General features: G+C 43.0%; 1 protein-coding gene across 3 annotated transcripts in view; it reads left to right on the forward strand.

Annotated features, from left to right (window-relative positions):
- The window catches only part of LOC146052837 (uncharacterized), a 147,664-nt gene extending 134,661 nt beyond the window's left edge, over positions 1 to 13,003 (forward strand). For all 3 annotated transcript variants that reach the window (XR_014467700.1, XR_014467702.1, XM_083167952.1), the window contains one exon: positions 6,967 to 13,003. Coding sequence is in view for 1 of the 3 variants with exons in the window: in XM_083167952.1 (XP_083024078.1) it covers positions 6,967 to 7,043 (77 nt within the window). In the remaining 2 variants the exon portion in view is untranslated. The remainder of the gene's footprint in view (positions 1 to 6,966) is intronic.
- Positions 13,004 to 16,664: the final 3,661 nt, after the last annotated feature.

Genomic DNA, 16,664 nt, shown 5'->3' on the forward strand with positions numbered 1-16,664 from the left:
ATGACATCGTCAATATAACGGGCCCATAGGCGTAGGTTTTGTTCATACCTGTTGTTTGACCAAATTGCTTCTAGTTCCCATTGCGCCAAAAAGAGATTTGCGTAAGATGGGGCGAATTTCGTCCCCATCGCTGTCCCCTGGCGTTGGCGGTAGAAGGTGTCCCCATACCAGAAGTAGTTGTGGTTTAAAATAAAATGGATGGCTTCCATAATGAAGTTGGTCTGGTCCTGGTTTATGTTAGAGTCCTCTTCTAACCTTGTTTTCACGTTTCTGCACCCGTCTTCGTGTTTGATGCAAGTATACAGGGCTTTGACGTCGCAGGTGGCTAGGAGAAAGGTTTCTTCCCACTCTATGGCTTTTAACATGTTTAGTACCTGGGTGGTGTCCTTTATGTATCCTTTTTGTTTAATAACAATAGGTTGCAGGAATCTATCTATATAGCCTGATAGATAAGCTGTGATCGATCCAATGCCTGCTACTATGGGCCTCCCCGGTGGTTGATTCATGTCTTTATGCACTTTAGGCAAGTGGTAGAAGACCGGTACAATGGGGTTGGGTGGTAGGAGGTATTCATACTCCTTCTTGCTCAGTATTCCTTGTTCCAGTCCCGACTTTAATAGTCTCTCTAGTTCTTTCTTATACTGATTTGTGGGGTTCATTTTCAGTTTCTGGTATGTGGTTTCGTCCTTGAGTTGCCTTTCTGCTTCTCCTTCGTATGTTTCTCTATCCATTACCACTATACCTCCTCCTTTGTCTGCCGGTTTTATTACTATGGAGTCATTCTTCCTTAGTGACTCCATAGCTTCTTTTTCTTGTTTGGTAATGTTCCAGTCTGTATTTTTGATCTTCTCTGGTATTTTCTCCAGATCTGCTTCTACCAGTTTTTCAAAGGTTTTTATGAAGGGCCCTTTCAGGTGTTTTGGAAAGAACACAGACTTAATTCTTAAGTCTGTGTGTATGATGTTTTTCTCCAGGTTCCCTTCATTTTCCCTTATGTCTTCTCCTTTTTCTTTTTCTTCTTTTTCCTTCTTTATGAAGTGTTTTTTCAAGGTCAGTTTACGGATGAATTTGTGTAGGTCTATAAACGTATTGAATTTTTTAAGTTTATTCGTGGGAGCGAACTTTAAGCCCTTCTGTAGGACCGCTAGTTCGGCTGGGGTAAGTTCGTATTTGCTCAGGTTGAAGATGCCCTTGTATGTCTCTTTTTCGTCTCTCTTCTTTCTTTCTTGTTGTGGTTTCTCTTCTTTTCTCTTGGCCTTTCTTCCCCCTCGCTTTCCTCGCTTGTGGAGGTGTTTCTTTTTCTCCTCTTTCCTTTGGTGTATGACGCATGTGTCGTTTTTTGGATGGCCCCTTGTCTGTAATCGGGTGGGGGATTAGTGTATACCTGGTCTAAAAAATGGTCCAGGTACTCTTCTGCTGGGTCTTCCTCGATTTCTGAGTCTGATATTCTACAGGCTATGTCTTGCAGTTGTATCCTATTCATCAAGGTGTTAACTGATGTGTTGTATTCTTCCTTTTCATGGTCGTTCACTCCTTTATTAAAACTATCAATCAGTGTTCTTTCTTTTTGGTATATTTCTTTTTTCTTCTCTTTTTGTGTATGGGGTGGATTTCTTGTTCTTTCTTCTCGGGATTCGGGGGGATACATTTGTTCCCTTTTCTGTCGATATGGACTTCGGTTGTTTCTGCTTCTTGTTTCTGTTCTGGGTTGGTATCTTGTGTTATCTTTATCTTCTCTCCATGGTGGAACATATTCCCTTCTTCTGTCCGTTCTCTCTGTTTGCCAGTTTCTGTAATCTTTCTTATAGTCCTCTATGTCCCTTCTAAATTTCTTCCTCTTTTGCTCGATAACTTCTTCTTCAGTTCTTTTGAGTTTATTCTTTGTAAGTGTGTCGAGTCTTTTGAAGTCCTCATGATTTTTCAGAGGTTGGATTTTTCTATGGATCTCTTCCATTTCTTGGGCCATCATCCTCATGGATTCTTCTCTGTCCTCTATGATTAATTTCATTAGGGTACTTGAGCATATGTCCAATGTGGTGTTCCATTTCTTCAGAAATTCTTCATTATTTGAATGGAAGGTTGGTTTCTTTATGATTCTTAGGCCTCTGGGGATCATCCTTTGTTCTAAATACTTATTCAATGTGGTGCTTTCCCACCACTGCTTTATTTCAAGTGTCTCCAATTTCTCCAATCTCAGGTATAGTGAGCAGAAGCTGTCTGCAGAGGTAGGCCTATCTGCTGACGGTATATATCCTGTAATATTAGGGAAAGACTCGAGTTGTTTGAACCTCTCTTCTCTGCTTAGTGCCATGTCTCCGTTCTGTGGATTTATTCGTTACTGGCTGAGCTGAGTAGTTCCCTCGGTCTTCTTTTGTAGTTGTCTGAGTGGGGGTGGGGTATTTAAGTCCGGAAATTGAGGATTTCTTCCCCCGGTGGTGTAGTATCTTTAAGTTGAATTTTCTTTTTGTTGGACAGGCTGCTATTTCTCAAGTAGTGGTAGACGGATGGGGTTGGTAGAGAGGAGAAAACAGCGCCACATTCCACGTTTGAGGGCAATTGGCTGCGGGGTGTGGGGTTACACTACAAGTAACCCAGTGTTGTACAGAGGAGGTGGGGGTGTACACCCTGCGCTTAATTGCCACACATCTAAAATATTAATGATTCAGATACAGTGTATGTGAAATATAATAATTTTTATTTTTCAATTTAATTTAACAGAGTTTTAAAAGAAAAAATCATTCGATTTATGCTCTGAATGTTAAAAATATATATGCACATATAAAAAATATTTAAATTTGAATTGATATAGTAAAAATGATAATAACAATTGATTACCTAGTACCAGTACACATACACAGAACGGATGGGGGGTCACAGGACAAACACTTAAAGTCCAGTACCGGTATTGTCCAGCAAACACTGTGTATCTTCCTTCTTTATGGAAAGTGTTCTGGGTGTACCTTATTCCAGGGTGCAGGGGGTCTGCCGGCAGACTTACCCGTCACTGCCGTGTTGCGCAAACGGCTGAGGCGGGGAACTTCACTTACATCGACTAGTTTCGCCGGTAGGCTTCTTCAGGATGCTGCGTGTAGCTCTGTCCCCTGCAGTATGGAGTTTAAGTACGCTTGTACGTTCCTTGATTGATTAGGGAACGCCTCTTAGTGGGCGTCAGAAAGATTCTTGTGTTACTGGTAGCTCCGTGTACTTCGGGATGTGATTGGCTCTCTGGGGCGGGTGTGTGTGTGTGACATCAAACGCGTCACTTCTGCCCTTCCTCCGGGATGTCCGAGCGTCGTATCAGCCTGTCTGATTGTGTTCAGGCGCGACGTCACCTCCGCCCTTAATGAGCCGGCTTCTTGTATTCAATATCAGCTGTGGTTATACGTCATCCACGCAAGCGGGGTTGCAGGCAGAATTCGCCGCTTTCACTTGAAGGCTTGTTCTCAGTGGGCGTATTCCATATTCTATGCATTCCCCGTCATGTGCTGTTCTGGGCGCAGTAGTTCTCCTGCGTGTTTCATGTCATATTTGAGTTATAGGTTGCTGGATTGTTTTCCAAACATTAAAGACATTGGACATTGACACAGTGGGGATATTAAGAACTTGCAATAAAAAAATTGTTTATTTCTATGAAATATTAGCTGCTATTGTGGTTTTAAAATTTGTCTATTTATGTGTCCACTCCAAGCTCATTGATATAAATCATTCTACGTGGTTAGGATGTATAATGTGAATAATGATATCGATGTAGGCAGGTAAAAGCGCAGTAGTTTATATATGGGTATATTATGTAGGTATTAAAAAGGGTATTAAATGATATAAATACATAAATAGAAGAAATTTTTCAAAGATAATAATTCCCTTTCTCTTCGAGACTGATATCTGGGTGTTATTATCTTCTTTGGGTTTTATATGAAGAATATTCTTTTTGAAATAAATAAATACGATAAAATTACAGGAATTATAATTTATAGTGATGCATGATTATTATATGCTTCTCCTTAGAATTAAAGCTGCGGGGGGATTGTGAGGTTGGGGGGGGGGGGAAGGCAATGGAAGAATTAGGGAGTCCTTTCCTTTTTTTCCCGGTATGTGTGTTGTCTCTCATCTCTTCTTTCCTTTTTCTTTAGTCTTTTTTTGTGGGGCGGTGGTACTCCCGGGGAGGGGGGGGGGAAAGGGATTTCAAATGTTGGTGTTACATATTATTTCATAGGAAAGCTGCTAAGTCAAAGTCTATGTTCAGACCTTTCGGTGTCAAGGTCCCCATATTGTAAATGATTCTGGTTTCTTCCTTGATTAGGGCTGCGTCCTGATTTCCCCCCCTCCAATCGATTGCGACTTTTCTGAGTCCGGTGAATTTTAATGACCTTGGGTCGTTATTGTGCTTCTCTGCGAAGTGTGAAGGGATGCTGTGGTTTGTTTTTTTATTTATAATGTTGCAGATGTGCTCTTGAATGCGTACGTGCAATTTCCTCTTTGTTTTCCCTATATATTGTAGCTTGCAAGGGCATTCCAACATATAAACCACTCCCTCGGTGTTGCATGTTATGCGGTCTCTAATTTTGTGTGTTCTTTGGTTTGAAGTTGATATTACTTCTTTTATGATTCCTGTGCCATTGGGTTTTGTCTTCTTACAGGCTGTGCAAAAACCGCATCTGGAAAACCCTTTAGTTTTTGGAATGCTTCTCTGGTTGAGGGTGTTCTGTTTGGGGTCCAGGTGACTCTTTACCAATGTTGATTTGATTGTGTCTGTTCTTCTGTACACAATGCGTGGAGCCCGAGGTATTAAGTCTTTCAGTTCTATTCATTGTAGAATGTGCCAGTGTTTTTTTAGACTGGCTTCTAGTAGTTTGCTTTGTGTGGAATACTCCGATAGAAATAGTAGATTCTGGTTTGTTTTTTCTTTTTCTTTTTCCTTATATACCAGGAGTTCTTCTCTTTTTAGCATGTTTACTCTATCTTTTTCTTTCTCCAGGAATTCAGGTTTGTAGTCTTTTTGTTCGAATTTTTCTATGATTTGTTCTGATTGGATGTTGTAGTCTCTTTGTTTGGAACAATTGCAGCGTATTCTTCTTAGCTGACCTCCCGGAATGTTTTGTTTCCAGGCCTTGTGATGGTTGCTGGTTGCCCCTAGATATCCATTACAGTCAGTCGGTTTTATGTATGTCTTTGTTTCAATCTTGCCATCCTCTATGAAGATGTCCAAATCGAGGAAGTTTATGTTGGTACTGCTGATCGTGCTGGTGAACTCCAGATTTATTTTGTTATTATTGATATTTTTTATGAAGTCTTCTAGATCTGTTTTAGTCCCATTCCATATGATTATGACATCGTCAATATAACGGGCCCATAGGCGTAGGTTTTGTTCATACCTGTTGTTTGACCAAATTGCTTCTAGTTCCCATTGCGCCAAAAAGAGATTTGCGTAAGATGGGGCGAATTTCGTCCCCATCACTGTCCCCTGGCGTTGGCGGTAGAAGGTGTCCCCATACCAGAAGTAGTTGTGGTTTAAAATAAAATGGATGGCTTCCATAATGAAGTTGGTCTGGTCCTGGTTTATTTTAGAGTCCTCTTCTAACCTTGTTTTCACGTTTCTGCACCCGTCTTCGTGTTTGATGCAAGTATACAGGGCTTTGACGTCGCAGGTGGCTAGGAGAAAGGTTTCTTCCCACTCTATGGCTTTTAACATGTTTAGTACCTGGGTGGTGTCCTTTATGTATCCTTTTTGTTTAATAACAATAGGTTGCAGGAATCTATCTATATAGCCTGATAGATACGCTGTGATCGATCCAATGCCAGCTACTATGGGCCTCCCCGGTGGTTGATTCATGTCTTTATGCACTTTAGGCAAGTGGTAGAAGACCGGTACAATGGGGTTGGGTGGTAGGAGGTATTCATACTCCTTCTTGCTCAGTATTCCTTGTTCCAGTCCCGACTTTAATAGTCTCTCTAGTTCTTTCTTATACTGATTTGTGGGGTTCATTTTCAGTTTCTGGTATGTGGTTTCGTCCTTGAGTTGCCGTTCTGTGTATGTGTACTGGTACTAGGTAATCAATTGTTATTATCATTTTTACTATATCAATTCAAATTTAAATATTTTTTATATGTGCATATATATTTTTAACATTCAGAGCATAAATCGAATGATTTTTTCTTTTAAAACTCTGTTAAATTAAATTGAAAAATAAAAATTATTATATTTCACATTCACTGTATCTGAATCATTAATATTTTAGATGTGTGGCAATTAAGCGCAGGGTGTACACCCCCACCTCCTTTATTGTGGCTACAAATCTTGGCTGCTACAAGTACTTTCATTTGCATCCATTTCAGAACGGCAATCCACTAAAGGGACATTTCTACCCTTATCTCTACAACACCCCCCATATTCCTGCTGGGACGCCAGCCTATGGTGACTTATGAAATTCACAAAAGTCTGCTATTTTATTCTTATCATACTGGCCTAAAGTATTTTACTATGTACTAATATATGCAATTGTGTCTATTATACTCCAATTTTAGTTTATTACCCACCTCAATCTTAGTATATTATTTGTGGTCCATGTTATATGTCAGTTATATTCCAGTTTTAGTTTAATTACCCACCTTAAATTTTAACTTATTATTTATGGTCCTATTTGTATGTGTTTAGTGTTTATTTTTATGTCCATATAAAATATATATATAAAAAAATTTTACAATCAAATTCAGCGTGTCCTCCACTCATTTTTGCTTGGTGTGCCCATATATATATAATTTTTGCTTATTGCAATTTTGATACTATCTCAGTTCTGATTAACAGCGCAGTGTGTTTCCTTTTTGTCGATAATCTGCAAGGCTACAAATTCACAGCACTGCGTACAGGTCTGAATCAGGCCTATAATACAATGAAAGTGCAGTAAGAATAATCAAATAATGCTTATCTGGAATAGTCCCTTACTTGAAATGTCTCTTAAAAATTCACAGGTCATGGTGACTCAAAGATGAACAACAGGAGAACAAGTAGAAGTAGAGCTCAAACAAGGGTTGTGCATTTTACGTAAGCTACAAATGTTAAATAAATGTAATAATGGTGAATTTACATAAATAGGTGTATTTATATGAGTACCTATGATACTGTATGAACATTAACTAGATACTGTTAAGGCCTATGGTAGGCATATTAACTGCATATTTAGTAAAAACCTATTGTATGTATATTAACCCTTTGAGTGCTAATTGAATTTGTCAAAATAGGTGAAAATTGACAAGCAAACATTGTTATTCATTATAATGACCTGTAATGTCTAATCTTTCTTTACACAACATTTGAATTAATATAACAAAAGTGAGCGACGTTGGCATATTTTATCCAATATTTTGCAAATCTCTCACAAAGATGTGGACAGTAATTTTTTTACCATCTCTAACAGAGATGTTGGCATCTTTAGCAGATATTTTGCGCAACTCTCACAGAGATGTTGGAACTCAAAAGGTTAACAGTGTATTGGTGATGTATATTGTATGTATAATAATTAACTGTCTATTGGCAAGGCCCATTATATGTATTTTAACTGTCTATTGGCAAGGATCACTGTGTAAGCAGCACTGACAATACTGTTTCTGCGGCATCGTATCGGCCACTTTCGCCCGGCGGTGCCAGCAGTACGACCTCCAGGCCACAGCGCATCACTTCCGCCCGGCCGGGGGACAGGAGTACTATGCAGGCCGCATCGCCTGGCGGTTGCTGAGCAACCAGGGGACGCCGGGCGGCGCGTGCTTGGCCACCTGATTTAAATGTATAATTATTGGGGGCCTGGTCCGGCGGCGGGGCTGATTGGCCAGTGTATCCCTTTTAAGGGAGCTGGCCCAGCTCAGCCCCGCCGGTGATATTGCTCCCTGCAGTGTGCCTGCAGCACTCTATTGTCCCAGTCTGCTGTGTCCCTGTGCTGTTAGGCTGTTCCAGCTGAGGGGTATTATTTCAAACAGCCGTGACCTGCAATGCTCTGAATATAGCCGGAAGGCCCCCTGCTCTCTGCCCAGCTGTCAATGACTGTCACCCCTGCAGCTTCCGCTCCAATTCTTCTCCCCGCTTTCACTTCAGCCCGCCCCCCCCCCCCCTTAATAATGTGGTGCCGGCGCTCGGCGTGCTCCCCCCGACGTCCCGCAGAACAACAGCGCGCACAATATTTCAAATGTCCACTCGGCTAGAAGGGACACCAGGAGGGGAGTGAGAGCGGTCTCTGTGCTGCGCTCTGCTCCTCTCCCCATAGAAGCAGCTGCACCACTCTCCATCTCTCCCTGCAGCAGCAGCAGCGAAGGCTCATATAAAATTTTACAGTAAGTGGCACTTTTGGGGGATTGCTTAAGGGACACTACACGTGGTGGTATGTGGGGGAATTACGCATAAGGTGTGGCTTAATGTGTAAGGGGCATTACGGTGTGCAGCATCATGTGTAAGGGGCATTATGTGTGCAGTATCATGTGTAAGGGACATTATGTGTGCAGCATCCTGTGCTGTTAATGTGTTAATGTGTAAGGGGCATTACGGTGTGCAGCATCATGTGTAAGGGGCATTATGTGTGCAGCATCATGTGTAAGGGACATTATGTGTGCAGCATCATGTGTAATGGGTACTATGGTGCACGGCATCATGTGTAATGGGTACTATGGTATGCGGCATCATGTGTAATGGGTACTATGGTGTGCGGCATCATGTGTAATGGGTACTATGGTGTGCGGCATCATGGGTAATGGGTACTATGGTGCCATCAAGCAAGAACCCCCTAGCAATGAGCACGTAGGTAAGCAGCACTTATGTGGCATATATGTAATGGGCATTATGGTTTGTTATATAGTATGTAAGGGGCATCATGATGTGTGGCACAATGTGTAATGGACATTATGGTGTGTGGCCTTATGTGTAATTGGCACTACGGCGTGTGGCTTTATGTGTAATGGGTATTACGAAGTTTGCTAAAATGTATAATGGGCATTACTGTGTATGGTCTAAAGTGTAATACCACACCTCTTTTTGTGATGCCACGCCTCCTTCCCATGAGGCCATGCCCCCTTTTTGCAGCGCGGCTGTGCCGCGCAAAGGTCCCGTTGCTGTTATTTCTATATCTGGGACCACCCATTACCATAATTCTAGATTCACCTATGGAAGTGTACTGCACAGAGTTCCGCCGGTGGGCGAACGACTGTGGTTGGAATTTCCCCATAAGCCTGGGGGTAGAGGTTTCAAAACCTCTCCTCAAGGGTGGGGGGGTACTGTCAGCAACACTGAAAATGCTGCTGTGGGCGGATCGGGAACTTCCGCCCGGCGGTGTCCGTGCAGCCAGCAGTACGTCCACCCGGCCACGGCGCATCACTTCCACCTTGCCGGGGGACAGGAGTACTATGCGGACCGCATCGCCCGGTGGTTGCTTAGCAACCAGGGGACGCCGGGCAGCACGCGCTCGGCCACCTAATTTAAATGTATACTTACTGGGGGCCTGGTCTGGCGACGGGGGCTGATTGGCCAGTGTATCCCTTTTAAGGGAGCTGGCCCAGCTCAGCCCCGCCGGTGAAATTGTTCCCTGCAGTGTGCTTTCAGCACTCTGTTGTCCCAGTCTGCTGTGCTCCTGTGCTGTTAGGCTGTTCCAGCTGCTCTCCAGCCGTGGTTCAGCCGTTGTCCAGTTGTGGTCTTGTCACCATCCAGCCGCGGTTCAGCCGTTGTCCAGTTGCCATCTTGCTGCGGTCTTTTTCCAGTCCTGGTCCGGTCTCAGTCCAGTCTTGGTTACGGTCCTGTCTTGGTCCGGTCCTGGTCCAGTCTTGATCCGGTTCTGTCTTGGACGGCTTATCTCCATCCAGTCCTGCCAAGTCACCCCAGGCATGAAATTTAACATCTGGTGGGTTCGGTCCGGTCACGTAAGTGCTCCAGTGGAGCCTGGTTCCTTATCTTTTATTTCTGTGGGCAAGCTGCCCTTTACCCTGAGTTATCGTTATTATTATCTTAGTCCTGCTCTCCATGATTCGGAGAGGCCCGCGGTTGTGGGCGCACGCCTGTTTTGGGGTACCGTTACTGTTAGCGTACTGTTTTATGTTGGTATGTGTTTTGTTTGGTGGCACCCAGTTATTACCTTGTCCGGTGCCTGTGACTGGGTAACACTCCCCGTCCTTGGCCTGCTGCCGTTAGCCAAGTTATTTAGTCCAGATAGGCCCTGTTAGTTAGATCGTTCTCTCGGTCCTGTCCCTGGCGGTCGCCGTAGGTTTGTACCATCCAAAAACCTGGTTGCATCAGGGTTGGAGCAGGCTTAACTCGCTCCTTCGAACGCGACTAAAGGAGAATCCTAGCACCTTGCAACCTACGGTCATCTGCCCGGTTAGAGTTAGAGTAGGGTTTTGCCATGGCCGTTCTAAACAGCGGTCCCGGCTGAGGGCTGTGCCCACCACCACTGCTCGCACACACCTGCGCACGTTACACACTGTACTGTGATTGAACAAGAAACAGATCCATACTATGGCTCTCATTCTGGTTGGCTCGCAAAGCAGCATTATTTCGCTGCTTTGCGAGCCTAGTACCAACGCCCGCCGTTCGCCTGAATGACCACCCCCCACTATGGGGACGCTCAGCATTTTCACGGGTATGCCCAAGAAACGCCACTGCTTGCCTCCTGTACACCCACCCCGCTGCGAGTGCCTCTGAGACTATGTAATTTTCCGAGGGTGCCCACAGAAATGACCTGTACATGCCCATATTCACTTTTGCGCATGCACAGATCTTCCACATCAGTCCCCATTGCGAATTTGCAATGGGACGAACTGATTAAAATTAGGACCTATAAGTGAGAATTTTAATAACCACATAGGCATAATTTGATCAAGCAGGAATCGACAGTTACCTTATTAAAATGCAGCAGTACTGTACTGTGGTTAGCGTTACTGCCTCACAGCACTGAGGTCATGAGTTCAATTCCCACCATGGCCCTAACTGTGCGGAGTTTGTATATTCTCCCTGTATTTGCATTGGTTTCCTCCGGTTTCCTCCCATAATCCAAAAATATACTGGTAGGCTAATTGGCTTCCAACAAATTAACCCGATAATGTCTGTGTGTGCGTGTACATGGGGCTGCGAAATATCTGTGTGCTATATAAGAAACTGTTAATAAATAATAATAAATACTGTAGGTCAGGTACTGTACATTAACAACAAGATTAATGTCACACCTTACAAGTTCCAAACAATGTGTTACAAAATGCTTATTATTTTTACTAACTGATCCAGAGAGGTATCCCATCTTTGTTTTCTCTGCAGTGCTCCTTGTTGAGCTTTCCAAATTACAAATGTGAAGTATTACTGCCAGGGACGCTTTCAAAATTAGTTGGATTCTCCATGCAGATTATTATTATATAAATACCCTAGAAAAGAGATAAGAATATCCCTTCATCTCTGTCACCTTAGGAATGCTTGAACAATCAGATTTGGCAAACATTGCATTTTCCATGATTCTGTTTTCTTTCTATTCTGCGTGTAATTTAATTACATTCGTTATTCTTTTTTTTTTCTGGCAATTAGAAATATATTTGAATAGGAACAAATATAACATACAGTAAAAACAAAGAAATATGTTGGTAGAAAAGAACGTACAGATCTATCTGGTCTGGACCTCTGTCTCTCCACTCGGCCCCCCGGGGACATACCCAGTGGACAGTGTGCTCCAGCCTCCGGCACAGGGAATTTGGCAGCTATTTCCTCCCAGGCTCTGGCGTCTCTTATGCATCACTGCTGTGTCTCCAGGGCACCTGGACTCAGTGCTGGCCAAGGTCCGACTAGGTGCCTGAATATAAGTACACGGCCTGAGGGTGAATGCATTTAACAGCATACCAGCTGCCAAACACATTGCCTCCCTGCTAATGCTGGGATTGCTGCACAAGCCTCACTATACCCTGGCTTGAATCCACTCCAAAATTTTTAGTTTGGAGAGCCACATTAACTTTCATTTTATATCATTATATTGAATCAGCTAAGCAACCTGCTTCATTCTGTTGACTCATTGGTTATCTATATACTTTATGCAAGTTTTCACACTTTTTTTATGGAGAAATATATAGCTAACTTGTGGGAGGTGAGGCCAGGTGTAAAAATATAATTTGGTCCCCCCCTCCTCCACCCCAACCCAAGTTCACAACATGCAACATGGCGGTCGGTAACAGACTGAGGAAGAGGGTGACTGTCATGCCTGAGGGTTTATCTTGATTATTTGGTGTGAGTTATTCTAGGGCTGGAACGTAGTGAAAGCTAGGGTTGTTTGTTAACTTTGCCCACATAGGTGGGTGGACCTCAGAGTGTAATATAGAGACCAGGGCTTGAATGCATGGATGAAAATACTGAGATCTGAGTAGATAAATATATGTTTAATGAAATTAGAGTCTGAGAATCGGGCGGAACCAAATGAGGACTGTGGCCAGACTGGAAATGGATGAATACTGGAATTGGCTGGAACCAAAAGAGTGCGGATTCTGGAATCAGCTGAAACCGTACTAGAACTAATGAACTAATGACTAATGTTAACTATCTTAGAGTGTCAGAGACAGAGGAGGATACACTGCAGGAAAATAGATGTAGCTCAGGAAAGATACCACTAATGCAGGGCAGGCACTTGATGGGAGTTCATCGATGATGACAGTTACCAATGTTGGCTGATATCGACAGTGACTCTAATTGGTGACTGGTAGAAGAGGGTGATGAGCTGGAAGGCTGCTACAAGCAGTGATCGATGGTGAATCGATGGTGAATAGATGATGGCCAATGGTAACTGGAGATATGATAGCAGGAGCTCTAGGAATCATCTGGAACCAAAATAGGGCATTTTCCAGGAACGAGCCAAGCTGTGCAGCAGGATTGTAGTTTGCAAAAGACTGTAATAACAGGATTTCCACAATAGCAGATACACAAGATACATCATTGCACTGGCAGATAGGGAGTCTAATCCCAGCATACTTATAGTGTCTCATACCTCCCAACATGACCCATGCCAGGAGGGACAAACTACTCTGCTGCTTGACTTTCCTCTTAATGTATGATTGCCATCACCTGTTTTTGAACAGGTTAACTAATAAGAAAGGTGTTCTCCACAAGTGATGGCAATCAAAATTAAGAGGGAAGTGCAGGAGCAGAGCAATGTGTCCCTCCTGGAGAGGGTCATGTTGGGAGGTATGGTGTCTCTGTACAGCTGAAAGGCTGTAGTTGAATTACAGTATGTCACAATTGGAGTTACAGTGTTTGTTGTAGAATGTCATGTGACAGAGTGCAAAATGGCTGCACCCATGTCTAGGAACTCCAGGGAATCCTGGTGTAGTGGAAGTTTGGCTGCAGCCTGTAAACCTGGTGGAGAAAGTGGGCATTGCAGAGCACTGTCTGGACCAGCAGAAGAGTAGTTTGCACCAGAGAGTCAGAATGAGTACTGCTGAATGACTGCGGGCCGCGCACTGCACCTGCTGCACCAATGGTAGCTCTGCCTCTGACTAAGACTCCAAGGGGTTTTAGAGGCTAGCAATCTGTTAAAGCCATGATGATTCCATCGCGACCTGCTGCTCCCCTTCCCCACAATGTCTCCCAAGGGGCAAGACTCACAAAACACTCACATTATATGACTCCACTATATTTAGCTGTAAAAAAACTAAAGAAATGTCTGACATTATCTCGCTGTTACTTAGGGGGAAATTTACTAATGGAAATTTGTAAAAAAAATAGGTGTATTTGTATCCAGAAATTCACTTATTTTTTACATTTACTATGCCGAAAATACGGCAATTTCGTATTCGTAATGATGTGCTATCAATACGAATATGAATTGCAGTATTTTCGGGATAGTAAATGTCAAAAATAAGTGAATTTCTGAATACAAATACACCTATTTTTTACAAATTTCCTTTAGTAAATTTCCCCCTTAATGCCAAGCAAGAATCATTTACAGAAGCAATAAACTCTGCCACGGCAATACTTTCTCAACTCACAAAGAGGCTAAGGATCGTATATCCACCTTAGAAGATGAGCTAGTCGAGGTGAAATCCCAGTTACAATCACAAGACATCACCCTTACGGCTCTACAGGATATATTTGAAGATCTAGCAAATTGCAATCAAAGATATAACCTGAGACTTATTGGCCTCCCAGAGTCCATAAAGCCTAGAGATCTTTTACACCTGGTGAGCACGTGGCTACCTGAAGTGTTGGGCATTTCCTCAGATTCATTTCAGCTTTTTGACAATGACCACTATCTTTAGACTCCTGAATTATCATGACAACTAAAAATAATGGAGGCAGGACAAATACCTACATCTACACTTTATAGCCATATTCGCACCAATTTAAACCCCTCTAAAGTTAAAAAGGGACTGACACATTGGAGTGCGGCCTTTCCAGATATCCCAATTATATCCATCATCAAAGCCACAATATCCCTAAAGAAGCAGCTACTGTAGTTTCCTCTTCTTATGCTGAGATGCAAGTCAAAATCCTACACAGGGCATATTACATGCCTAAACACCGTTTTCTGATGGGTATAGCAGATCATTCTAATTGCTTCAAATGCTTATCCCCAGAGGCCGATATTTATCATTGTTTGTGGTCATATGACATTGTACAGTCTTTTTGGTTGGAAGTCCAGTGCTACATCAACCACACCTTGAAGATACCTTTCACTATGACCCCCTCCTGGGCATTGTGGAATATCGACACACATGACACTCACACACCTCTCACTCGAGGCACTAAGTGCCTCCTAGCCAAAATTGCAGCTGCCACCAAATAAACTATCCTCTCCCAATGGATCCACTCTGACACTATTTCTTTACAACTTATGCTCCCAAGATTAAAATTCCTTTTCCAGATGGACTGGATAGAATGCTTGTTAGATACGGAATCTAAAGCATCAAAATTCTTTGACACTTGGTTGCTATTTATACCATCTCTCACGACTCAAGAAAAAGACCGTATTAGACAGGCGGTTCTGCTTACGACATGGTATAACTGGCCACTCTGGAACGGGGTCACCCTCCTTTCTGAACCACTGTCAGGTGTCTCTCCTCTCATGTTTGTCTACCATTTAGATCCGGAAATACATCCTTTAAATGTGTCTAGAACGATGATTGAACTATGTCTTATTGTGGAGTTACTGTAGTGTGCCATTCTGTTTCCCATTATGATATTATCTGTCAATTTCAATGTACTATATGTCAATTTCATTCAAATGTCAATAAAAATATATTTAAAAACTAAATAAATAATGGAGGCATAGCGCAAAACCCCAAATCTACGCTATGAAAATTCAAAATTGCTTCTATTCCAAGGGGGAAATTGCTTCTACTTTAAGATGGAAATTTACTAAGACTGTTCGTATTCCTATTCTTAATACGAATGAATATGACTGCATACGGCTGTTTTAGCCGTATGCAAATTCGTATTCCGGAGGGGAATTTAGTCAAATACGACTGTTTTGTTATCCCCGATGTCGTATATAGATTTGTATTAGCGGCTGTATATATGGCCACTAATACGAATTCCTATAGGCAGTCTGCACGGATCAGTCAGATCCATGCAGGCTGCAGTGTCCCCCCCACTGCCGTAACCAGCAGCACCAGGCTGAAAGAGCCGGGGATGGTATAAAAAAAATCATGAAACCAACCAGATAGAGGTTCCCCCGATTTTTTTAAACCAGCCCCAGGCTCCAGGGCTGGGGCTGGTTCCCAAAATTCGGGGGACAAAATGACTAGGGGTCCCCCTATATTTTAAGAACCAGCCCCAGGCCCAACCAGCCAGCAGGGTAATGCCACAGCCGGCCAAAGCATTAACCCTACCGACCAGTCAGCCTGGCCAAGGGTCCTGGGGAAGTTGGGACCCCCATTAAAAAGCCCCCCCCCCCCTCCAGGACTTACCTGGCCAGGCTGAAGCATGGTGCTGTCCTCGATGCCCTTGGGCGGTGGGCATCGAGCTGATTGAAGTGTAAAAAATAGAATAATAAACTATTGTCTTGTACTGTGGAACTATGAGTCCCAGCAAGCCTCCCCCGCATGCTGTAACTAGGAGAACCGCAAGCATGCGGGGGCGTGAAAAGGCCCGCTGGCACTTGTAGTTCCACAGTACAAGAAATTGTTAAATAAACACACACTGACACACATGAAAAATAAATGTTTAATACATACATTACACATTCATACTGATACTTACCTATCTTGAGCCCGTAGGTAGATTCCCTGGGTCCTGGGTCCGGAGCTCCAGGGCTGCAGAGTCCGGGGTCCGGGGCTCCAGGGCTTCAGGATTCAAATAAATCCATAGGGGTACCTGTGGAAGAAAATCCTACTCACCAAGGTCCTCCTAGCGGCCAATCAGGAGCCAAGAAATTTGGCCGCTTAGTGAATTAGGAATCACCATTCTTTGGAATGGTGATTCCTCCTATACGTATTTTTTGATGGTGTAAGCATTCATATTTATAAATACAAATACGAATGTGCTAAAAAAAACGAATAAGAATATGTGTATTTTTGGCATAGGAAATGCCAAAAATACGAATACACCTAAAAAATTTGTATTTTACTATGCAAACACAAATTTTTTAGGTGTATTTGCCTTAGTAAATTTCCCCCGAAGTCTCTTCCTTTTGAAGGTAATTGTCTCCAAGGGAATACGATTTGTGCTCCTA

The sequence above is a fragment of the Crinia signifera genome, unplaced genomic scaffold (genome assembly GCF_055691185.1).
Source record: "Crinia signifera unplaced genomic scaffold, ASM5569118v1 HAP2_SCAFFOLD_129, whole genome shotgun sequence".
NCBI classification, from domain to species: domain Eukaryota; kingdom Metazoa; phylum Chordata; class Amphibia; order Anura; family Myobatrachidae; genus Crinia; species Crinia signifera.